General features: G+C 44.7%; 1 protein-coding gene across 1 annotated transcript in view; it reads left to right on the plus strand.

Moving 5' to 3' along the window:
- LOC147707754 (trypsin-like) overlaps nt 1-13219 on the plus strand; it is a 49986-nt gene extending 36767 nt beyond the window's left edge. The window contains exons 4-5 of the mRNA XM_086925665.1: nt 532-668; nt 13011-13219. Coding sequence (XP_086781791.1) covers nt 532-668; nt 13011-13160 — 287 coding nt within the window. The 3' untranslated portion in view covers nt 13161-13219. The remainder of the gene's footprint in view (nt 1-531; nt 669-13010) is intronic.
- The last annotated feature ends 13408 nt before the right edge of the window (nt 13220-26627 follow it).

Here is a 26627-nt window from a genome sequence, read left to right on the forward strand (position 1 = left end):
GCCGCCAGACGGCCGTTCAAACACCCATGACCACTTACAGTGTGCCACCATTCCTCCCCCTGCTCCTCTCTCACCAGAGCAGCCCCGCCCGCTCCCAAAGCTGCAGCAGAAGGAAAAAATTGAATGATAATAGCCTCGAGTTATTCTCATTTTATTTTTCCTTTATTTCGCAAAGCACTGTTGCAAAGCACTCGGGTGACGGTCCTCCACCTTAGAGGAGGAGGTGCCACTGGACAAATGCAGGGATATGCTCCTCGCATACTTGTGTAATCTTGCTGTTGCAATGGTTGCGTTTGGGGGGACCAATTCTTCTAAAATAGGTTTTGCAAAAAAAGAAAATGAGCAATAACTGACTTTAACAAAATAATTCACTCACAAAAACATTTTTACAAAAGGATTCATCCTCAAATAAAATTTTTCGAAATGTGCAAATCCTTGCAATCTTCACTTGTACAACATTTTGCTTAAATTAACTGAGTGTTAGTAACAAATCCTCACTTTGTTTCATCTGATGGCATCTTCTTCTTCCAGTGGTGTATCCCAATGTTCTCCAGTGCCTGAATGTGCCTATCATCTCCAACGCACAGTGCCAGCAAGCCTATCCGTACTACTACACAAACAACGTGATCTGTGCCGGGTTCATGCAGGGAGGTCAAAGCACCTGCCAGGTGAGAACATCAGTCTCTGCTCAGGGTTGCAATACAGCACTTCGCTCCTTATGTACAAAGGGTGTTAGCATTCGCAAACCCTCTGATTAGGTAAATAAGAGGGTTGGTAAATACTAAAACTCTTTTTCAAATGTACTAAACCCAGTTAGTGAATCTGAAAAGGTTTTCCAGATCATTAAATGGGTTTAGAAATGGTTTCAAAATCTGTATTTGGGATGGGTGTGTTTTGGACGTCCCTTCCAAATGGCGATACTGTCCCTGTTGTATCGATATTTTGCCAGCAAAATCTGATTGCAAAACATTGACAAGTTACTTACTTCCAAGCAGCGTCGAATTGAGAATATGGGCAGTCGGGCATTGGGTGATGGGCTGGTGCATACGGGGCACCTGTGGCCCATGCCTTTTTAGGGCATTGGTCAACCGCCATTAGGGCCCTATTGCCTTTCATGGCACCCGCCAGGCCCCTGTAATGCGTAATATGCAAACCCGGCCCAGAAGCAGTACCTTTCACTTGAGCCCTCCACCTCCTGGCCTCCCATTCAAGTCAAGGTGGGCATGGAGGGTGGGCGCTGGGCCTCACTGGGAGCCCTGGTGATTTAATAGCTGTTGTGCCTACCTCAACCCTACCACTCGGCGTTGTCTCAACATCCTGTGATTCTGGCCAAATCATATAAACCTCTGGTACCTAAAATGGATTCGATCTTGCGTCATATAACTGATGCTCATATAAATCTGCCTTTGTTTAGCTTAACTATCAGACACCATCAATTAAGGCAGTTTAGAATACATTTTAAAGTGTTTTTGCCACTTCCTGTTTAAAGTACATAATGATCAGACAAAAAAGCATGCTGGCTTTTGGGGATTTTCTTCATTTTCTTAACAGCCAGGACATAAAAATTTATTTTCTGCTGGTAAAATAACCAGTCAGGTGGGCACCCTTAACCAGAGCCGATGTGTGGCCCTTGGACCATTTAATTTCATCACGCCCGCTCGGCCATAAGCAGTGTTTATATTTTTCACCAATGTTACTGGCTATATGTTTTAAAATGCTTAATTATTTGGGCATTTCTCTGTAAAGGAGTCAAATGAGATAAACCAAATGGTGTTTCATGAAAGGTCCTGATCGGGGAATTTGGGCCACTTTTTGGGACTGCCCGGGCCTAATTGTGATTAAAATCCGACCCTGCTACCCAAGTTGAGATGTTTTGAAAAAGTGAAGGGAGGTCCCTTTGGACTCCTTGTCCTTGGGGAATCTTGAAAAAAGCTTCAGGGACAGTTGGCAGTGGTCCACGGGATGAGTGTCAACTCTCACTGAAGCTTATTGAAAAAAGAAACCATTTAAAAAAAAGTTGTCCTAGTTTCTTTTAAGCTAAACGTGTGTCATTTAAAAAAAATATTGCTTAATATAAAAGCAATCACAGACAAGGTGGTCTGCTGATCACAGCAGGCCACAATCTCTGTGAAGATAGCGAATACTAGTGGGTTATGTGCAACCAACCTCGTTAATATTCATGAGGTGTGAAAAATTGCGACCCACTACAATTCGGTATTTTGTGAACTGACCTACGAGTACATAGGGTGGTTCGGAAAATACCAATTCATTAGGTAAAAGTCGATGCTCAAATTGTGACCACTTTTGCCAAATGTATTCTTTGCACATGAGTGCCTTTGTGTTCTATGTTAGCATGAATGATGGGTATAACTATAAGATCGCCATCTTAAACAAGCACTGGCGTTGCCAATAGGTTTCGCATTTGGAAAGTTGGAGCTATTGGTTTTGTAAATGACATTTTAAATTTATATATCGTTATTGGCATTGTCAATAACAATATATAAATATAAAATGCGAGCGAGGGGAGTAGAAGTGTGGCAGGCGGCATAGTAAGTGTCCAGTCGATTTCACAAAAAAGGCTAAAGTTCGCAGACTACGAAAGATTCCTGTTTAGTGGATGGAGATTTTTCTAAATGTGAAAAACGATAGTAGAAGGTGTTAGAACCAAATATGCACATCTTTCCTCACTGATGAGGTAGTTTGATGTATGCAGTGCAATTCGTTGTCTCTATTAGTTGATAAGGGCATACGGGTCAACAGAATATTCACGATGAGCCAGCCATCACCCCATTTTATGTCCATATCAGTTTAATTCTGAAAGTGCATAATAGTATAATGAAAGTCTTTGTTTGCTTGAATGTTTTTCCTCCGTACGGTCACATGTCAATTGTTTGCAGTACTTTACAGTGGAATGCTAAATATATCTGTAGGCAAGGTTTATGGCTGCTTAGAAAATTAAGGATCCTAAATTAACTTTTAGGGGACTCGCTGTACTATGTTAAAAACTTTTGCAGTCATTTATCCAGGAAAAAGACTTTGCAAAAGACCATGGGGAAACCCTGGCAAAAGATAACGGAGGTAAACCTCTTGCAGAAAACTTGTTTAAAGTTGATGCAAAGGATCACCGTGGAAAATATCTTGCGGCACATCATCAGACAGCACTCTTGACGAGTGATCAGAAGAAGGGTTAAAAGGAAATGGTCGGGAGTGCCTTCACTGGACAAAAATTTGAGAGCACGTTTGCACACTATTATCAGGCAACATCCTGTTAATGCAACGCATTATTGCAAAAGAATAACAAAGGACACTCTTGCGGGCAAATGCAAGAAGAGAAAGCAGTAAAAATAATTGCTAATGCATACGGGTTTCAAGTGATACTTTTTTCTCAACAAATACATGGGTATGTATGTGTGCAGCGTATGAATACACAAGTCCTTATCATATTAATGTTCTATCAGACAGTTGCACAAGAAACAAGAATCTTGAACCTGCAGGGCTCCATCAGCCTCAGCAGACTTGTTTCTCTTGTTAATAATATAGGATTTATTAATACGATAATGTGCACTACCCCTGAACAAATGTTTGTAATAAGGTCAATAGAGTGCTGTGCATTTCAGGACAATTTCTTTAAGACAAACGCTGAGCCTGCAGCCCTGCCCCTTAGCCAGGGTACTCAAAAACTGCCATCGAAGGTGTACAGGTGATAAGTGCGAAGAATACAAAGGACGACAGGGCCCTTTTGTACCTGAAACGGGGTGAGTCCTTCAAGCACTCCTCGAGAACAATGGTCACCTTCATGCTGTCGCCTCGGCCCCTCCCGGGCGATCAAGGTGAGTGCAGGAATAAGGAGACAGCAGCAAGATAGGGGGATCTGTGCCCAGCAGCTGAAGCCTGTCACACTTCAGCCTGCCTCACCGCCGCCCAGCTCTCAGCCCTCGGCGCTTCCTCCACTTCTGAATACGGTCCCTGCTGGCAGACACTCCAGGCTCCCAGACATGCACATAGACAAAGACAATGGACAATAATGCAAGAGTCGAAGCGTAATAGACACAAAAGATAGAATACTCGGCAGACTACCATTTAGTTCAGCCTCGCCTCCTGCCACCGAGCCCAAAGCAATCCAAGCTGCGTGACGTAAATGACCCATATGAATATGTGGCGGCGAAAAGTAATGGTTAGCGTTGAGTCTTATGAAATTGTGACATTTTAATGAAACACAAAGAACGCTTTCAAATATGTAATTTAACCGACCTATTTGTTGCAGCTTATGAAATGAAGAGACCTAGCAGAATAACTTCGGAGACCTTAGTCGCCAATATACGTTGCGTATCAAATGAAAAGACCAAGCAAAATAACGTTGGAGACGCGTTTATTGTCTCACAATTAACAGGAGGCTACGACCAGGTACCCGCATGTCCACAGCAACGGTCCGACTCACTCCAACCGCCCTCTCAACGAGTTGGAACCAGGAACATCGGCCAGAGCCACACAATGTATAATACCGCTGTGCATCCCGTGATAAAGCACGAGATACACAGCCACAATACACATACTGCACCATTATAACTATTACATTGAAGATACACAGCCACGTTTGAATATGGCGGCCAAGCTAGTCCGGCTGAATGGTAGAATTCCTTCACCTTGGAACGTAAGCATCTTAAGGCACATAGCTAACAAGCACGGATGGAGGCGGGAGAGCCTGGTGGGGGGGCGGGAATGAGAGCGAGGGGAGGAGATGCGTGGAGGGAAGCCGGATGGGGGCGGGAGAGCCTGGTGGGGGGCGGGAATGCAAGCGAGGGGAGGAGAAGTGTGGCAGGCGGATTAGGGAGATGCGCGTGCTTGTGTGGTCACGTGACCCGCTTTTGTGGTCACGTGACTCACATGTACTGTGAAAAAACCGCAGTGGTTTCACGAGTCGATGGAGCACTTGAATTTTCGGCTATTACATTCGCAAGCGAATGATAATAGGCGAAACCTAAAAACTGCAGGGGTTTCTAGCTTTGTTAACAAACAGGCTTTATCAAATGAAAAAACGATCTCAGCAAGGTCCTGCTGACATTTTGTAGCAAACAGTGGCTGATCTGTAAACTTGGGATCCCATTCCAAGTTTGTGTCTGTCCAAACAGAGATACCTGCCGAATTCGGATATTTTAGTAGGGTGGGAATACCACATTCCTGGAGTTTCCAACCCAGACATTTCACTAGCTATAATCTGATGACATTTATGGACAAGACGAATCCCCAAAAATGTATAAGGATGAAGGGAGTTGAGTGCAGTAACTTCTGTTTCCGTGGCACACCCATGGTACCACTCAGTATACCACAGTATCTCTACATCCCTGAATTACCGCTTTCTAAGGAATCTGTATTTTGGGAGTTGTAATGTGGGTTTTAGCTACGTTTTTTCAGATAGCCCAAAAGACAGCCGGATAAACGAGAGAGTACTGCAAAACTACATTCTCTATTTTTTTTAAATCCTTTTTACTTCTCAAACTATAAGAACCTTTAACATCTACTCCTCCTCTGTAAGAATGAGGAAGACCACTGGGAGTTCATGTGCTTAAGAAAGTAAAGTTAATACAAAATACATCACTGCAAGGCTGAAGGTACCCACACATTTTTTAGGTCGAGCCTACAGCAGCAGCGTGCATGCGGTGCTCACTTTGCGAGGCATGCAGTATTCAGCATAGCGTGGAAGCTCCGCCCACTCTTCGCCCATTATTTTCATTGGCTTAGGTCCTAAATGCTGCCATCCGGTTCATTTTTGGCTTGTTAGTCCCTCCTCGTGACGGCTGTGTTGTCATTTGTATCCTTCCATGGTTACTGGCCCCTTTACTTCAAATACTATTTTCTTCCCATCCCTCCCCCTCACCTCCTGTAGTCCACGAATTCTCGGGCCCCTCGCACCCTCCTCTCCCGTTCGTGCCTTCTTGCCCGCCTGCACTCCTGTTTTCAATTTAATAAGTCTCGCGTAAATGCAAGTCCTATTGCATTGCAAATGCTTGTTTTTAGAGTTCTAAAGTACTATTGTTTTTTATTTAGTTTGTCCTACCTTCTTCAGACAGGAATTTGCGCGCTGTGGGCGCTTTCGATTTTGGGCATTGTTTTTTTATGTAGCAGCTAGACGAGGGATGGGGGCATACGATAGTTCGTTGTCTCCAATAAGAACAGATACTATCGTAAGAGGAAGAAATTGGTGGCCTAATGAACGGGTTTTAAGAAGGCGATCGCACCATATGGGAGGGTGGGTAAAGAACCAGCCCCATCGGTGACAAGACTCAACAGTAACCAATTAGAATTTAAGGCAGGGTAATGGCAGCCAATAGGATAAACACAAGGTGGGTGCTTGGTCTGACACTGCAAGGGAGAGTTTTCTGTGGTGTGGGGGCACACGCTCTGGCAGTTGTTTGCAGCTGCTGTGCTGACCGAAGCAGTAGCATCCACCATCATTGCCCAATCTCTCTAAACAAGGAGATGCCATGCTGCACAACAAGGAAGTGTACAGGAATGATTCAGCCCTCTTGCTTGGCGAGGAAAAGATGAACAGCCGAATGAGGAGTACAACTATGAGGAGGGTGTCTATGAGACCCAGGCCAAGCGGCTCAAGACTGATGAAGATGGCGAGCAGGCTACCTAAGTTACGCACAAGGACGACATTTGGCGAAACCACTGGGTGATTGGTCTGGGGTAACCGAGCCATGCGCCTCCTATAAACACCCTGACTAAAGGCTGAATGAACAAAGGAGGGCTGCTGTCGGTAGCGTGGGTGGTACTGATAATGGGAGAGGGGTGAATGCAGAACTTAAACACAGGGACACATAGGCCGGTTATATTCATTGTACTGGCAATGAGAAAGAGTACATGAAAAAGTTCTGCTTCATTGAGTGGTGGGGGGTATATTTCATCCGATATTGGGGTTCGACACCTGAGATGTTTGCTTATATCTGAAGATTATCTTCTGCCCCATTCTATCCAGATCACTGTTTAGTGGCAACCCTCTTGGGGCACATCATGCTGCTATCCGGTATCGAGATACCGCTCCTGTACCCAGCATGGTTGAAAGGTGGCGAAATGCCGGTTTTCTTAATGCATCTTTAATTAAAATTAGCTGGCGCTGCCATCTGGTCTCGGGCACCCTTTGTGGGTCCATGTTAAGGATGGTCGCCGGTACTGACAGTAGTTTGTGTTTTATGAAGAAAAAGTGGATTTAGAAATATTTGCATGATTTCCTCCATCTTTATGAGGCACCAGCGTGGTATTTGGGTTATTAACTTGGATCGCCTAGGGCACCCCCAGAGTTGCGCTGAGCAGGGCGTACTTGGTACTTTGCATTTTCCTAGTTCTGCGCAGACCTTTGCGCTCTTGCTACTCAGAATTACACAGATCTGATGCCCAACGCGTGGCGCTGGTTTTTAGAGCCCTCATTAAAAATAATAGACGCCGGTGTTGCCCTTGTTAGTGAAAAGGGCGTTTCCCACGGAAAGGCACGAGCGGCTGGTGCAACTCTGTATTCAGGTACAAGTAGGAGATGACAAGTGTGATATGGCAGTCTTTTGCCCAGCAGCACTCATCGAAAAGTCCGGCATAGGGGTTGTGGTTGGTTGAGTATACCCAGCGGCAGGTAATTAGCTTCTGGTCGCTAAAGTTGCATTCTCCTTCCACGGGTCATAAAGTATAATGATGCCTAAATGGCGAAGTTATTTCACAGCTCCTCTCGGGTAACCTCTAAATGAACCGTAATCCCAACTTGGGTGCATTCTGTGAGCGCGAGACTGCCAATCTGCCAGCCGCTGCTAGTTCACCCTTTACTTGATAAACTTGTGAACACTGTCTGGGTAGTGGTTCACCTCATTAGCGCTTGTTTAACACCCAATTGTACCAATAAGCAACAGAAAGGAGACCGGTCCAGCTTTGCCAAGGGCCTTTCACTGCACCGCAACACGTGTCGCTGCATTTTAAATAACGTTTTAACTGTTTGGGCTAAACTATAGGTAGACATACATGGGTAAGAGTAGCAGAAGGGAGGTTAGACCAAAAGGGGAAGAAAGAGACACGGGGTGGGAAGATTGCACCAGGGAAAGAGAAATAAGTGAGCTTGTGATCCTGGAACAAAAAAAACAATAATTGTTTCCGACGTGAAGGTCATGAACCAGGATAGAGTCGACACCCTCAGAATGCCATTTATGAGGAGGGTAAAATCAGTGAAACGGTTTTTTCAGAAAGTATGTCCCGAAGAGAATTCCTTAATTAAGTTTTTCTCCAGAATCTCATTTTGCTACAATATCACTCGGAAAGGAAACTCTGTTACAGGGAGGTAGACATCACTTATCTTTTGTTAATGTTATGTCTCATACAGGGCCGGCGCTAGGCATGGGCAGCATACGCAGCTGCCCAGGGCCCTGCGCCTGCTCGCAGCCACGGGGCCTCACACCTTTAAAGACATCAGAAGTCTGATGCCCAGGGGTCCCCTTAAGAGTTTATATTTTAATTTTTTTATGTCAATCTCCCTTGCTGGCCCGTCTCTGTGGACCTAATGGCTGCATTTGCATATTGATGACACCAATCAGGCAGGTAATTTGAGTGCCCTTGCCTGTGAAGTGGCCCGCCCCTGTATGAATAAAAGACAGAATGTCCTTCAGGGCCACAGCAAAGGATAGAGTGGCGATGGCGGCGCATCACATTGGAAACTGCTCACCAAGGACAAGTGGAAATGGAACAGAGAGGCGAATAAAAGGGGCAAGACAAATGGAATACAGTGGGGAGGAGCAGATAGGTGTGTGCGTGGCATTGAGACAAGAGGTGCAGGCAGAGGAGCAGAATCAGCATGCAAAAGTGGATGGAGCGGGGTTTAAAGTGTGCTGGGTCATTCAAGTCTTAGACCCGGTAGTAAATTAAAATGGACATTGAAAAGGGGCCCTATATTCATGTCCTTAACTTTGCTTGCAAAAAACATTAATCCAGTGTCTGCACAATGAATGAAAGTTCTGAAAAGCAGGTGATGAGATGGACCCACTCTCCATTTTTGACCTCACCCTCAGAGGGAAAAAACAATTCTTAACTCTGCTGCAGTGCCACCCATTGCTGCCTTTAATGCAGCTCCAACGAGACTCCTTATAGTTCTTTCAGTCTAATCATGTCAGAACTGGAGTATTTACAATATTATATACAAGGAACCTGTAGATGCTGCTAATTCATCTTATGCAACTAATAACCACTGACAAAGCCAAGAGTACTGGCTTGTTGCAGTTGTAATTTTACTTGCTGTAATATTTATCTGGAAGCAATGACAGATTTTGTCCTCCCACTTAAAGCCCTACTGTCAGGTCAGTATGTAGGCTGTTGTTTTGGCTAGTTGTTGAACTGCTTTATGGTCAGGTGAGCCGGTTTTTACTGTTGGTTTTTATGATATCAAAGCAAACATTGCCTGCAGCAAACTGAAATCAGTGCAGTCTTCCATACCTTACAAAAAATGTATACAGCATGTCTTTACAAGTTTAAAACCGCCCTAGTTTGCAAACATGGGGCACTTTTCTAGCTAACTAACTCGCTAATGGGGGCCCCTTTTATTTTGGTACAGGGTCTATTTTCTGTCCCAGTCTGATGCTGCATGTTAGGTAGGGCCACTGGAATTATGCGATTGTGCGGTGGCGGAATTTTCTGCATAATTATGCATTTGATGTATTTGCCACATAATCCATCAGCTGTTGCATAATCTACAGATTTTTACAACAAAACTGCTTTCTATCTCAAACAGTTCAAAAGCTACTAAAAATGCAGCGACACGTCTTGCCACATGTGGGAAGGCCCTTTGAAACGCTGGAATAGACAACTTTCTGTTCCCACTGCTAAATTTGAGTGTTAAATTGGTACTAAAGTGGTGCAACCAGTGCCCAAACAGTGTTACCAAGTTTAAAAGTGGCAAAAAAATGAAGTAATACTATTTCAAAATGTGCTGGGTTATGCCGCATAATTTTCCTTTTCTTGCCACATAATTTACTCACCCTGCCACATAATTTAGCCCTCTCCTGCCACATAATTCCAGTGGTCCTGCTGTTAGGGTAATCAATGGCAGTAATTTTGTTCCTGTTATTATTTCCCATGCTTTACTTAATCTTGCATTCCCATATAGTGCTAGCTGTTTCCAGCATGTGTGTTTCTGTATTTCATCTCACAGCGTATTACTCTTGGATGATGCTCCTTTTGTACTGAGCCGCCTCCAGGTGTCTATAACAGGCTACTGTTGAGCACCTTGGAGTTGAGGCTGCAGGCAGTATGACTTTCACACTGTGCCAGTCTGTGGTTGGAAAAGGTGTTCAGATTCAATGACCATTCAAAATGTGGCCTCTCTGCAGAGCACAAAGAGCAATGGTCCTGCATTCCAGTTGTGATTCTATGCAAATGTGTGTGAAAGAGCTACTTATTGGTCAAAACAATAATGTGAAAGAAATTGGTTGTTAGCTGTTAACTGTGGGGGTGAGGGGTAATTTTAGTTCAAAGGAAAAATAAAACTTTCTTAGCCGACTCAATCTGATCCTGTGTCGTATCTGTTTAGGGGCCTCACATGTTCCTATTCTGCCTGGGGCCCCACATATCCTAGGACCGGCCCTGGTCTCATAGATTTGTAATAGCTTGCTATTTGTCAGTTGCTCAGCCCCTTCGCTCTGTTGCCTGACTCTTTTGTCCACCGGCAGCCAGGCTAATGTGTTGCATAGCTAAATACATATAAGGTCCCAAAGGCAAGTCCAATTGCTTTGCAAATGCTTGTCTTAAGAATGTTTCTCCTCTGAAGAAAGTATGAAAAAAGAAAGCAGAGGTGCATTTGTGGTGGATGGAAACGCCATTTTCCTGACTGCTGCTTATGCACCTCATTGTCAGAAGAAAGCGTGTATTGGTGGGCATGCGAAGTGACACAGATTGCAGCAGCATTCAACTTTCACATGCAAAGGCTACATTCTTCTGAGATCTGATGCAGTTACAGTGTCAAAAATGTTTTGCGTTGCCCAAAAGCAAACCCCTCCTTTTGTATGTAAAGGGGAAGTAACATGGCGGAGCCAGAAGAAGAGGCCCGTTGCTTGGTCCAAAGCCAATCTATTGAAATAGTGAAATAGCTTTGGGTGAGTGCAGGGGCCAAATGAACCAGACTCAAAAAAGGGGAACGAGGCACAGTACGTGATATTCCTTTGCGTAATATTTGCATATCTTACGTGGTTTACGATTTGCTAGTTGTCATCGTGTAGGAATTTGTGCTCAAGGGTCTATCTCAAGTACAAAGTCCCATCCAAGATGCAACTGTCTCCCTTTTGCACTATAGCTGATGCCTTACGCCTTATGAAGGCCTTACGCTGCTGTTGCGTTGCTTTTCAGTGACGCTGCAGCGGTGTAACCAATGTGCCATAATGCACCCTATATACAAAGGGATGCATCTCGGAAGATGCGCTGCTTTGTAAATGCCTGCGCTACATTATACCCATTATACCTGCATCAGGTAAATGTATGCAGGTTGGGCGTTCCAATGTAAAAAAGGCTTCCAGAAGTGGTACAGTGAAATCAATGAGATTTCACTGCACCACTTCTACGACTTGACTGCCTCGAATCCTGCTTCAAACAGGCGTAAGGCTTGACGCAGGGCTTTTCACATGGGAATCGCCCTATGTGTAATGACACATTGCTGGAGTTGCGTCAGATTATGGACACGCTCCAGCAATGCGTCATTACTGTGCCACGAGATACGTCAGGATGCTTGACGTATCTGTGCCATCCTTGCGACATGGAGTGTCGTACTGTAAATACGGCGCATCCAATTTGTCGGAGGGAGGGCGCAATGAAAAGTTTTGCATCGCTGTTTTTCCCCAGCGATGCAACACTTTTCTTAAATAAGGTCTGAATTTTGTTGTACAAGAATCGCCAACTACATCATTGGCACGCTGTTTGTAGAGTTAGTGCTGCACACTTTTCCACGTTCTATCACTGCAGCACTGCAGTTTTTTACACAGGGTTCCTCCACTCAGTGGCATAATTGATTGAAATACTGTAATAAGATTAATAACAACAATTACCCGTCACCTGGAATGGAACACATGATTATTTAGCCCCTTCCTTGTTCTAACTCCAAACATCAAACATCCACAAAGCTGTTTGGAAAAGAGGAACTAGGTTACTACGCAGACTTTTTGTGAAATTAAAATGAGGAGACCCACAGTTGCCCACTCGTTGGATCACGTTAAACATGCCGGGTTGGTGCAGTTTTGCAGATGGACCGTTTGATATTGCCCTAGTGCAAAATGTTATTGCTGCAACAGTCAGCCTGCCCAGATGTCAGTACTAAATCACTAGCACCAGTATAATCTATGTTTCCTGAAAACGTGCATGAAAAGTTTTAACATTACTCAAAAGTTTGCGGGGCATATTTAGAAGGGCATTGCGCAACAGGAAGGGCACTTTAAAAAAGTTCCTGTGGCACAATGCCCTGCTCCATATTTATAAAGTGGCGTTAAGCAACGTTTTGTGGTTTAACACCACTTTGGATATATGGTACCCTTTCAGGCAGGGTTCCACCGCAACACCAATTGCTTTTTGATGCTGCACCGATTTACAAGGATCTGAGGCAGGGCCAAAAACTAACACAATGCAATAGCAGGCGTTAGAAAGGCAAAACGAGGAGCTATACTTTTATTTCTGATTGTTTTTGCTTTTTCTATGTGTGCCGCATTCTGCAGTAAAACGCCATGGATGATTGGTTAAATGCAGGAAGGAGTTCCTTCCTGCACATACACAATCAATAAAAAATGTCAATTTGCTACTTCTACCAGGACCTGTTAATCACTTCCATTTGTTACTGAATTGTATGTGATTGGATATTATTTGCAAATGGCATGGTATTTTAAAATATTTACTAATTTGTTAATATATTTGCCATTCATAAATTTCAAGTACCCAAACCCTATTTCTTAACTGTCTGTTGAACAAATGACAATTTCTAATGCACCATCTTTCTGTTTCCTTTTCAGGGAGACTCTGGAGGACCCCTCGCATGTAACGGACAGCTTCAGGGGGTTGTGTCTTGGGGATACGATTGCGCCATGAAGGGCCACCCAACTGTATACACCGAAGTCTGCAACTATAATGCCTGGATCAATCAAATCGTGGCCAATAACTAATGCAATAAAAGCTTATAATTATATTAAAAGTATCCCCTTAACCAATCCAGTGTCTTAAGGAAGCCATGAATGATAATAATAAGGCCATCTATAGAATTAATGTACCAGACCCATGATACATCAGCTTTGCGCCCCGAGAAGTTGTGTACCGACTGATAGACATATACATACCTTAGTGACCTATGCTACCATTTGTACTCCAGGTATAAATAAAAGAAATCGTTTAAAAAAAACTCTAGTGTCTTTTTCAACGTGCCGTGCCAATTTGTGATCTCCCGAACATATTTGCATATCGCTACTTTAAAGTCTTTTAAGGATCTCCAACCTTTTCTGTACTGAGAGCTACTTATATTCCATGTAACGCATTGAGAGCTACTAATAATATTAGTTTTATATAATCTCAATTTTGTTTATGTATATTATTTCAACCAAGCAAAAGCTTTCTAATTTAACAAGCTGGGCTGCTCACAGGTGAGCTATTCAGAGGTAGCTTCAGGGCTACAGTAGCAGTTGGAGACCCTCTTGTAAACCATATCTGGCCTCCATTCCATGAGAAAGCACCAGGCCTGACTTTTAAATGCTATTGAAAATGCATGATACGCTGTATTTCCCAATTAAACATAGTTCTGAATCTGCACCTGTCCCATGTAGAGCATCTTTTAACTGTGTTAGGCCCTGCTAGTATGCATAAAAGGTTGAAGTCAATTTTAACTCTGTCAGTGTTTGTGCATTGAGAGTGTGTTTTAGTATGCTGACTTACCAAGCGTGCATTAAGCCTGAAATTAACGCCTCAAAATAAATGTGGCTTTCTTACTTTGTGTAAATTGGCAGCATGTTTTGTGTGTGCAAAATTGCCACATGGATTCTTGTCTATGTTCCTTCACCTAAAGGGGAATTTTCCAGGTTCTTGGTGAAGGACAGCAACAGCCATGGATGCAGAATAGAGCTTCTCTGCTAGCTGACCTTGTGACAGGCTTCACTTGTTCAATGTGATAAAGTAATTATTCGTAACCTTTTGACTTCTGTGGATCCCCACTCAATCATTCAAGGAATCTGGAGACCCCCTCCTCAATGGTTATTGGAATCCGGGAACCCCTCACTGAGTTATAACTAGAAGCCTTGGACCTCACCCTAGGTATTTTCGATGATTTGCATCACTAAATAATAAACAAAAAAAACAGAAAAAAGCATTAGTCAAACAATACATGATTGATGAAACATATAAAAAAATAAAACTTTTAAATTTAATGGGAAGGTTGGACTTTTTCAAAATTCAACTGAGGTCATTCATCGTCCATACTACAATCTGTTAGATGTACTTGCGCTGCTACCACGAATCACCCTGAGAACACTAACTTAATTTTTAGGCCCCAATTTAAAGTTTTTTTTACATTTTCAGAAAGTTATTATTTTCATTATTCATGTACATTTTATTCATCTGTTAACATTATTGCATTTTCTAAACAGTTGCAGACCCCTTGAGTAGGCTTCACAGACCCTCCAGGGGTTCCTAGACCTCAGGCTGACAACCACATTGATGGAGTCATTTTTTGGGGTCGTTTTATGTAGAGCAAACTAGACCTGAAGGTGTTGGAACGCTTTACAAGAGCACTTTTTAAATTACTGACGGGCACATTTTTTGTTAGGGACAGAAAGATTAAGTGATTTGTCCAGAATCACACCATGTTTAGTGTCCCTCCAGAGACTCGAACCCGGTTCCCGAGCTTCAAGGTCAAACGCGTAAGCTGTTAGGCCACACCCTCTCCCCAATGAGTAGCTAACATTCAGTGCCATCTTAAGGATTTTTGGAGCCCTGGGTAAGGAATATTCTGGGGCCTCCTGTTTGGAAAAAACTTGAACTTTATTGCATATTTGCTGCTAATTACACCATGCAGGATGCCATACAGTATTGAAATTTTCATTACCCTTCCCGGGAAACCAAAGTTACTAAAAATGACACTGCAAAGAGAAAGTCAATGGGTAGAGAAAAGCAAAGAGAGATTCTGATACAGAAAGAGTGTGAGAGAGTGAAAGTAAGAATACCTGACCAAGGGGGCCCTTGGAAAGTGGTGGCACTGTGCAATTGCCCTCTCTGCCCATACCTTGAAACGTCTCTGATAACATTTCCACTCTTATGAAGGTGCCTTAAATGAAGAACTGTTCTTAGGGTGGCGTTGCAAACACAGGGTTTCAACTACATCAAAATGGTTCTTTCACAATTGTCGAACAAGATTCTCAACCTTATGCTTCTGGGTTGCTGTCTCAGGTTCTATTTGTTATTGGTTCAACTGGACTTGTCTCAGTGTTTTACAAATCAGTGATAGCGAACTAATAGACATCCTACTTACAGCGGCAGTCAAATCAATCCTTGCAAACTGGAAAGACACAGGGAAAACAACCTTCAAGAGCTGGTTCAACTGGGTCACCTTCCTCAGAGGGGCAGACAACATAACATCAAAACACACACCAGACGCCAGTAGGAAAGGAGAGATGTGGAACACCCTAGACAACTATCTAGACTCATACAAACCTCTGTAGACAGCATACAGGACCATAGACTACACGCACTCCCGACCCTCACACAGGAAGAACCCTAGCAGGATGGCTCCAAAACAAGGAGCATCAACCACCCTGTCCGCCTCTCTCTCTCTCTTCCTACCTTTTCTCTTCCCCCCTTGTGGAGGCAATAAGCAATAAAGCTTAGCCCTAGCACGCCGAACCATCATAAAGTATACCTGAACTGAACGAACGAGCCGGCCAGCAAGTCGCCAAGTGTAACCTCACCGGCGCATAACCGAGCTGTTATTGCCTTCACCCGGTCTGTACTGTGTCTATAAATCTCTTCTAATAAAATCTTTTGAAATCAAATAAAAGTGTTTACACTTTGAACCATAATATTTCAGAGGAATAGGATTTTTCCAGTACTTACAACTAATTTTGCTTTTACTGCAGTTTTCTTTCTGCACTGGCATTGCATGAAACAAAAGTATCTCATCTATTTATATATTGTATGTCAGGAGCTTGATTTTTAAGTATTTGGTTATAGTGTAGTGTATGGTCTGTCATGGTGTAGAGTGCTGCTGTGAGGGGGGTAATATCCAGGGATGTAGTATATCTGATGTGTTTGTGGTGGGTTCAGCATTTTTCTACAATGAGCTGTTGGATGGTATACCATGGACGTGATTAGTGATACTTGTTGCTGTGCTCACATTCATGCCCAGCCGCATTGGGTATATGTGCTCTGTTGGATGTCAGTTCTGTGCTTTGTCTAAAATGCCCTGTAGAGTGCTTGAGCAGAGTTCAGGACACTCCGCCTATCCAATATCTATACAAATGTGGCCCTTAAGTAAATCAGCACAAAGGAGCAATGGTACAGTAAAGAGACTCAGACTGCTGTCATTTGTCACAAACAGACTACATTTTATCATAATACTAGAGGTTCAGGCACCCGTTGCAGAAATCTATGTTTGCCCAGCATGTGTCAGGGCATAATGATAAGATAACTGAGGGGATTAATTCACTTGCTGGAGAGATTTGAGATAACTATTTCATCACAAGTTTGAAATATTTAAAAAAAAATAGCCCAGATGAATAATTTACCTCCTGGTGGAATATGTCACAGATTTCCGCTCTGTATTAGAGAGGGCAGTGGGTTATTGCTTTTCCTAAAGAGAACCTTTTGTAACCTGATGGTAACAAGCTGTAATTCAATGAGCTATGTTTTTTTTTTGTGCATACACCTTGCAGCAGGCACAAGATTTTGATTCAATCCCTCATAATCCTAAAATGATAACTTGGTTTGCGTTGAGTAGTAGTAACCATGGAGGGTCAAAAGAGATCCAGAAACCAAAACAACTTCCAAAGCTTGGTTTATCTGTTGGAAATATGTGAAGCAACAGACAATTTCTCCCAGGAACTACTAAAAACTATTTACTGAGAGCTACATTTGCAGGAGTGTTCAACACTAAGGGCCAGATGTAGGTAATCCCAATGTACCTATTCTTAAATACCGAATTTTACCGATTCGGTATTTAAGAATAGGTAAATGGGATGTAGATAAATTTTCAGTAAAAATTACCGAATCGGTAAGATAGGTATTTACAGAATCGGTATTTACCGATTCGGTAATTGCCATTCATTCCTATGGGCCTGGAGGCCCATAGGAATGAATGACAATTACCGAATCGGTAAATACCGGTTCGGTGAAATGGGGGAAACATTCAAGGGTGCCAGGGTGTCACTTTGACACCCTGTTGCACCCCTGAATCGTGCTTGTGTGCAGATGTGGCACACATACATGCCTTAAGGGCATGTATGTCTGCCACATGGCACAGTTGAAAAAGCACAGATTTGCATTTTCAAAGGTATTCCTTATTTACCACCAACTTATAGTTGGTGGTAAATAACGAATCCTAAAATGGGAAAAGCACTCATTTGAGTGCTCCCTACATTGCAAATTTGGTAATTTACCGATTCGGTATTTACCGATTCTGTAATTGCCATTCATTCCTATAGGAATGAATGACAATTACCGAATCGGTAAATACCGGTTCGGTAAAATGGGGGAAACATTCAAGGGTGCAAGGGTGTCACTTTGACACCCTGTTGCACCCCTGAATCGTGCTTGTGTGCAGATGTGGCACACATACATACCCTAAGGGCATGTATGTCTGCCACATGGCACAGTTGAAAATGCAAAGATTTGCATTTTCAAAGGTATTCCTTATTTACCACCAACTTATAGTTGGTGGTAAATAACGAATCCTAAAATGGGAAAAGCACTCATTTGAGTGCTCCCTACATTGCAAATTCTGTAATTTACTGATTCGGTATTTTAAGGAATCTGTAATTTACTGATTCCATAAAATACAGAATCAGTAAATTACCGAATTTGCAATTTAGGCCACCTGCATCCCAAATGCCCAATACCGGTCGGTAACGGCCCAAATTCGGTAATTTCGGTCGTTACTGACCGGTATTGGGCCACCTACATCTGGCCCTAAGAGACAGGAAAGAATATTTGAGGGATTCGTCTGAGGGTGAACATTACAACACTCCTTGACCCAACAGCAAAACCCAAACTACAAACGACATAAATGGGATCCCGAAAAAAATATACAGGCAGGTGGTTTCGGGAAAATTAGACTATATATATATAACCCTACGAAAGAAGGGAGTAGAAGTCACCTGCCTATGGTATAGAATGAGCGTGTGGCGTCTCTCAATAAGCAAATAGATGTCCCAAGTAGGGAACAGAAAAATGAGTAACAAAGCCAACAGAAAATGGAAAATAGTAAAGATATCAAAAATGTGTTATACAAAAATAATTTATTAAACGTAGAGAAATCTCTAAATATTTTCAATAGTTTTATAATATTTTTACATATTTAATAGAAAAAATCAATTAAAGTGAACATACATATTCTTCTTCAGAATGCACCCACGAAAACAATAATGTATCTCAAAAATGTCCCCCAGTCCAAGGGAATCAAGGCAAAATAATTACTATTAAAATCATCAACAACATTACACAACACTTCTCTCTCATATAGTCAGTCATACAACAATCATATCCATACATCTGCCATACTGTCGAAGCCAACCAATAAAAAATACGTATGAAGACAGGGACCACAGAAGAGACAACAGCAAAGCCCAACACTGTGTAATGCGATGTGCGGATAAACAAAGTGGCAGTGTTCCATACACTATACTGGGGCTTGTTCATGTGCTTTCCGATACGGAAGAGGTTGTGCCCGACTTTGGGGCCCATTAGGATGTCGGGCGGATCGCTACTGCCATGCAGGCAGTGGTGATCCGCCCGACATCGACCCCGCCCGCCACCTATTTCCCCCCACCATATTACAATGGTTCCCGGGGCGAAAAAGGGTTTGTATTGCTGGTGGTGTCTTCCACTGAGTTTTGCGCGTTATAAATTTATTTTCATTCATTCATTCATTCAGACACCGCCAGCCATATTAGGATGGCCTCATAAAGATGCCTTTCCGTGGTGGCAATGCCGCCTCAGAAAGGCATGCAGTCTTTACTTTGGGGGCCCCCTGCGGGCCCGCATGGTGAAGGTGAGAGGGGGGGTGCACATGGGGGGGTACCTGTGGTACCCCCCTGCATTTGCATACACAAAGAGTCAGGCACCGCGCAGTGCCTGCCGCTCTGTGTATGCAAATGCATACATGCATTTTTAACATTGCGGCGGGCGGTGCTTTCAGCACCGCCCGCCGCAATGTTAAAAATGCATGATGCTCCCGCCAGTGTGGCGGGCGCATTATAATTGGCATGGCGGGACGGCCGCTCACTTCGCGGGCGGTCCCGTTTTCCACAGGGATGGTGGGCGGGCAAAGTCCGCCCGCCATCTTAATGGGGGCCTTTATGTTTTGCAAGAAACATAAGCTAGAAGAAATGCTTGCCACTGGCAATGGCTTACGGTTGTGTTCCAAACCATAGTTTATGGCCCGCCATGCTGGTTTACACATAGACCTGCCATATGCAAATCAGTCATGCTCCTGCTCCAATAGGAACAGATCGGCCCAAATTCCTAGGCCAGGCCCCACCGGCAGGAACACAAGCAACCCCAGACCGGGTTTGGCCTAGTTTTTTGTCCATCCCTGGAGGTGGTGGACAGAAAGACCATGCATTTTGAGAACAGCAAAACACATTTCAAGACATATTAACAGACAAAAGGCTGTTATTAGCTACACACAAATTCACCACAGCACTAAATCTAGATAATCGATTATGGAACAGCATTTGCCTTTGCTTGCACAAGTATGCACACTCAGCTCTGAGCATATGTCAAACCCCATATGGGGGTGGGACCTTGGGGCTGCAGGGGTTACTGGGTCTACGCTATTTGCCTCTGGTATCCTACAGTCTGTGCTACTATGGCTTTGGAAACTAGTCCAAGTACTACGCTTCCAGAGCGTGACTCACAGTGGTTGAGAAGGCAAGAAGTTGCAGGCTTCTCAGATTGATATTGTGGAGGTACGTTAAGGTGGCACAATAACAGATTGCCCAACCCAATGCTTCTCTTTGTTAAAAGAAAAGTCAATACAACACACTGCAGATCATAGATACGGATACTTCACTGGGGCGGCACCGCTGTACTTCTGGTCTGAAATCCGCCTTCCATTCTTATGTCTCCTCCTCCCTCTTATGAAAGGAAATGGCGGGCTAATTTCTTCTTTAGGGTGCTGGGACTGCCGCCTTTTGAAATTCCTAAATATTTTCTGCAAAAAATATTGACTATATGTCGATTTATTTAGAGATACGATCACATATCATATCTCCAAATAAATCAATGTATTTAAGTATGGGCTGCCAGTCCCAGGCACCTGCCCCACCTCATTCAGAGCAAGGAGCAGGAAGCCAGGCAGTAAATAAACTTTCTGCAGTGTGACTCATAACATATGGCTTAATTTTCTAAAGCCCTACAGCGCCATGGAAGACTATGCTGGTATCCACTGTCGGCCAGTGATGCTGCTGGCATCACAGTTTTGGGCTTTGGAGGCTGCATTCAGGCAAGAGGTCGGAGTTCAACATTCACAGGCATAGATAGATCCCACTCTTTCCTATTGTCACGTGGCCCTTGGGGACATTGTCGTCTTCCCTAAGTTGGCATGAGTACGCTACAGACTGTCCCCTATTTTGCAAATGCTTCTTTTGATATTTTCACATGAGAACCCACTGTTCTGTTCACACTTTGCAGGTTCCTGGGATGTAGTCTGAACATTGTGAACAAGGTCGAACAACAATGCCCCTTGTCATTCTGCTCTAGTCAGACCCTAGCATCTAGACAAAACATACAGCTGCAGCTGTTTGGGAATACGTAGGAGAGGGACCTTTCAGGGAGCAGAGCATGACAGCACCTATGATGTAGAGCTACCATCTATAGACCGAGGTACGGGTCTGCAGACAATCAGAGATCTTTTATATATAATCAGCCTGCGTCTGTGCACAGGGAGGGAGTTTAGTCTACTCTGTCTCTCACTATGACAGCTCCTTTTATGATCTATGCTTAGGCACATTTAATCTGCCAGCTCCTCAGTTACAGTGGAACCGAGACTCATGGCCATGCTGTTGTTTGATCTATGCTCAGGTGACCTGCACATACTGTGGAGGATGGGAGGGGTTCTGGGCTGGTCACACTATAGTCCAGGATGAGACAGTGCTTCAACTGTGACATCGCAACGTACCCTGTTAGATTTTGGGGTCTCTAGTTGGCAGTGGTAGGTAACTTTGACGAATAGGGACCCTTGTGTCTAGTCAGGGTAAGGGGCTACACTCCTAAAATAACCCCTGCTCACCCCCTTAGTAGCTTGGCACGAGCAGGCAGGCTTATCTCAGAGGCATTGTGTAAAGCATTTGTGAACACATAAAGTAATACAGCGACAACACTACAGATGGACACCACACAGGTTGTATTATAAAAATAAGTATTTTTATATAGACTTAACACAAGACCAAACGACAAAAATCCACAATATTGTACTCAAAAATAGACTTTAAAATGTTATAAAATAGCTCAGTTCTCTCAAGTTGTAAATGCAACACTTTATTCTCAATGTACCTTGAATGCGTAAAGCAAAGAAACAAAAGGGTTGCAGGGAAGGTGATGCGTTGGTTCCTTACATGCAGGGGAGTGGATGCGTCGGTTCCTTACTGCTGCGCAGGTGAGTTGATGCTTGTTTCCTTGATGTGTCGGTTTCTTACTGCTCTCCGGTATGATGCGACAAGATGGCACCTCGATGCGATACTCTTCTTCGGTGCGATGCTGCAAAATGGCGTCTTGGTTGTGATGTGACAACGTTGGTGTGATGCGTGCACGCCTGACGGCCGTGCGGTGACTCGATGATCTTTGGAGCCGCGACAGGCCCTGCGATGCGCTTCTCTGGTGATGCGACTGCGACCTCTGTGGCAGCGTCCCGCTTCTCCGGTGATGCACCGCGCTTCGGCAATGCGACGATGACAGCGGCGGCTCGCTTCTTTGGCAAAGCGATGACAGCTGCTGCGGTGGCGACACGCTTCTCATCGTTGCATCGCGCTTCCAGCTCCCAGTGACACGCAGTCTCTCAGAAGGCCCGGCACAACAGCAGACACTTCAATTCCCAGGAAGGGAATTCAGGGGGGAGCTGGCTGATGAAGTCTTGTGTCCCTGAGACTTCAGGCAGGAGGCAAGCTCTAGTTCAAGTCCTTGGAGATTCTTCCTCAAGTTGATAGAAAGCACACTCAGTCCTTTTCTCCTTTTTTTATCTATGAAGCAACCAATTCAGGCCAACCCCCAAACACACACCACAGGGGTAGACTCCTCCTTTAGCTTCCTGGTTCTTCTCCTCAACAAAGGTTTGTCTTTATTCCGAGAAGTGATCTAAAGTTCTTCGGTCTGGATCCCAATATTTATACTAATTTTCCCTTTGTTCTCTGAAGGCAGAGAGGCCTTTGCCTAGTCCAAACCAGTTCTGGTCAGTCCTGAAGCACTTTGTTTACAGGACTCCTTCTCGTCCTTTGACAGTGCAGGCCAGGGGCATCAGACGCACCACAGGAGGTGGAGCCAGCATTGTGGAGGGAAGGCAAAGCCCTATTCAGGTCCCAGGTGCAACTCACCCTGTCTCCTGGAATCCCCCAACCCCTGTCACTCAAACTCTAGTCAAGGAACACACAACCTGGGAGGAGCCAAGCTGGCGACCGTGATGGCCCCTTAGGCTCCCGGCTACAGGTTCCTTCTCTCCGTGCGCAGACATCCTGATTGCTATCCTGAGCGGATGCCGCAGATTTGTGGAGGCGATGTGCTGTGGTCACCGGCAATATGCTCCGGAGGTCCCGGCCGGCGGTAGAAACGCAGAAATTTCCCCTCGGCCTTTCCGGCCGTTAGGGTGCTGAGACCGGGGCCTCGAGTGCGCAGTGAGGCCGGCCACCAACGTGACTATCTCGGCCATGAGCGGGTGGCAGAAGCGGCCAGCCTGCATTGGAAGTCCGCTTGACCGTCTCCTGGGGCAATTGTCCAGCCCACTTCGTGGGACGACATCGCGAGACGCACGGAGCTGCGTGTTGGGGGACAGCTGAGATCGTCCTGTCCTTCTTTGTCGCCGAGCGCGGCCATTGTGTTGGTCCCCCACCGAGACTTGTGGGCAGCCCAGTGTGCGAGACGAGATCCTGCCTTCCACATCGAGGGCTCCGGCCGGAGTCGTTTGTCCTGCAGTCCACTATCCCTGGCATTGGTTGTTCCGGGAGACATCAGGCCGTTCTACGCTCCTTTGTTCTGGACCCAGCCCGGGGCACTACAGGGCTAAATTACATCAGGGTAGCTATGCCGGGAGGCTGCGCCCTAAGTCAAGGACCTCCGTCCGGGAGGGAGAGTGCTGTGGTTCATGGTGTTGCCCCACACACACATGGGGAGGAGCCCGATTTGAACGATCTCATGGCTGCATTGGACTCCCTTCGCGTGGCTCTAATCGGTGGCGCCTGTGCTTTGGAAATGAGGCTGGACGCCATTGCTTCTTCCTTGGGACAGGAAGACTTGCGCTGCCCACGATGGCATAATGCTGGCATTGCACCATTCTCCGCGCTGGGTGTTTCATCTTTCCCAGTGGTACTGACTGACCCGAGGTGCTGTGCGGATGACTCTACAGAGCCTAGATCTACTTTCCAGATGTTCGACTATCACCAGACAGCTCCTAATATTCCCCGGACATCGCGACTGATACGGCCCGTTACAGTGTTTCTTTCTTCGATACTTTGTAGTCTACACTTGGACCGCAGGAGTTATGAAGGGACAACAATGGCATGGCTCGATCCTTGCAGGACATGGGCGGTTGGTTCTCGATTGTTTGCAAATGAGGGGGGGATGGAGCGGCTTTGTTTGCCCGGGCGGTTGGGCTTAAATGTATGTTATCGAATATTGCTCGCTCAGCTGACGCATAAGGAAGGGCCGGATAGAAGGGGACAGGGTTGAAAACTGTGTGCTGCACCGGGACTGATAATTGGCTGGTAGAAACGTGTTTATTACGGAGCTCATGCTACTGCCCAGGACTCGCATAACCTGTCTGTATACTGTTTTGAGTTTAACTTCCACGATTTGGCTCTGCTTTTAAGACGTTCATAGTGCGCAGGGGGGGGGCGGGGCCAATTAGAATGGCCCTCCTCCTCTTTCTTCCCTCACTGGCCTCCGGGCTGGGTGGGGGGGATTTTCCTATCTTTGGGAGGGGTTTCTTTTTATTTTTGGGGCGACAGGCACACTGCTAGGGGTTAGGCTGTAGCCATCTGCAGGGGTGCAGGGTGGGGGCGTTGGGGGGGTCTTGTCCGGTTTTTCATTTCTATGGCCTTTTTGTTCCTTCTTTTCTTTCCTTTGAGTAGCACACTGGGTTACTTTTCTGTCTAAATGGTTCTTTCTTTCTCCTTTCTGTAACTATATTTCGGGTACTCTTTTTACGGGCGACAGGCACGCTGCTAGGGGGAGTAAGCCATAGCCTCTGCAGGGGTGCAGGGCGGGGGGGTAGGGGGAGGGTCCTCTTTTTTGTTTTATTGTCCTTTCTTAGTTTCTATTATTCCTTTTTTCCCTCACTTATCTATTTCTTTGTTTCCTTTATCTTTTCTTTCTTCTCTTGGGTCAGTATGGAGGTTAAGTATTGCGCCTCTTGTCGTATCTGTACTCTGGGATATTGCTCACTGTATTAAGGCGGTCGTGCGTTCATGGGGTGGGCGATGACTGGTGCGAAATGTGATTAGACATGTGTACTGTAGCACCGGCACTCCAATAATGATTAGTAGCTCTGTGGACATCCTGACGCGTGCATTGCCCACTCTGTGCCCTTAGGTTGATTGTATGACATCTGATCCTTTTAATTATATATTTTAAAATGAACCTTATCTGATCCTTTAACTCAGTGGTCACGTCTATTCGAAGTGCTTTTTGTAATATATGCAGTATGTTGTAATGGTGAACTACTGAGGTGCTCTCTGGTTGACGAACGTGCTACAAATTGATTTCGAGGCCGGCCAGGATGGTTGTAGGCCCGTAACTGTATTCATTCGATGCACAATAAAGGTTTTCAAAAATTAAAAAAAAAAAAAAAAGGAATACACAACCTAGCAGAGGCAGGCTTGGATAGCTAGGCAAGAAAATACCTACTTTCTAAAAGTGGTATTTTCAAACACAGAATGTTAAAACCAACTTCACTAAAAGATGCATTTTATCATTCTAAGATCAGGCATACTAAACTCGAATTTCTACCTAGTTCCCTGAGTCAGTTAGGATTATAGGATGTTATAATCAAACTGCCCATTCTGGACTATGGGGAACAGGTAGCATTGCAATAGTGAAAAAAGAAAATGGCTGTAATTCACTATTAGGACAAGCCACACACATCAGGGCATGTCCTACCTTTTACCTACAATGCACCCTACCCTTGGGCCTACCATAGGGGTGACTAACATGTATAAAAGGGAAGGTTTAGGGACTGGCAAGTGGCTGTACTTGCCCAGTCAACATGGCAGTACCAGACTGCATACAGGCTCTGCAATGGCAGGCCTGAGACACACTTAACAAGCTGCTCCGGTGGGTGGCACAACCAGTGCTGCAAGCCCACCAGCAGCATTTGATTTACAAGCCCTGGGCACATGCAGTGCACTGTATTAGGATCTGACAGTAAATCAAACAAGCTAATCATGGAGTCACTAATCCATACATCAATTTACCACAGGGAGCACTTGCACTGTGGTGCTGAACAGCAGTGTCACAGTGCCTAAAAGCATCAAAAAACCAGCAAAAACATAAGAGGCAACAGTAAAAAATGGAAGTGAGACCCACGTGAATGTTGCCAGGTCTAACATACCCCAACATTTTTCATAGAGCTTTATTTTTACTGTGCTCCTCAAAACATGGCAGATAACAGGAACAACAATTGGCCCAGCTTACTTCTGAGATGGGCAGCATACCCAGTAGGGTGGAGTATAGCCCAGGTGTGTGGCTGGCATCTCTATCCCATGGTTGGCGACAATTGCAAATGCTGCTGAGAACATATTAAAACATTATGCAACTTTATTGCACCACAAGGAGACTTACCTCCATTCATTGCAAGGGAAAATACATTAGGGGATTAATGTGCATATTAGCAAAGGAAAAAGCAGCATTCTACGCCCTCAGCCCCCTCTTGCCCACCTGCCTTCAACGCGTTGATGTTAACTCCATCCTCTTGAGTTCTATCTGGGCGGTTATTCCACACAGCATGATTCTCGCTGCCCATGAACCTTTTCATTGTCTTTACCTTCATGTCTGAATACATTGTTGCTCGTATTTTCTCTTCCCTGCAGGGCTTTTTCTTGCATTCCATTAGTCTTATTTCCATTTTAAACTTAGTCACAGTAAACACATTCATTAGGCAGCACAGTTACCAAATCACAGTTTTAGACTTTATACCAGATTTGCTTGAAGTGTTCATTCATCATCTGACAAAG

The sequence above is a fragment of the Lissotriton vulgaris genome, chromosome 6 (genome assembly GCF_964263255.1).
Source record: "Lissotriton vulgaris chromosome 6, aLisVul1.2, whole genome shotgun sequence".
In the NCBI taxonomy this organism is placed as follows: domain Eukaryota; kingdom Metazoa; phylum Chordata; class Amphibia; order Caudata; family Salamandridae; genus Lissotriton; species Lissotriton vulgaris.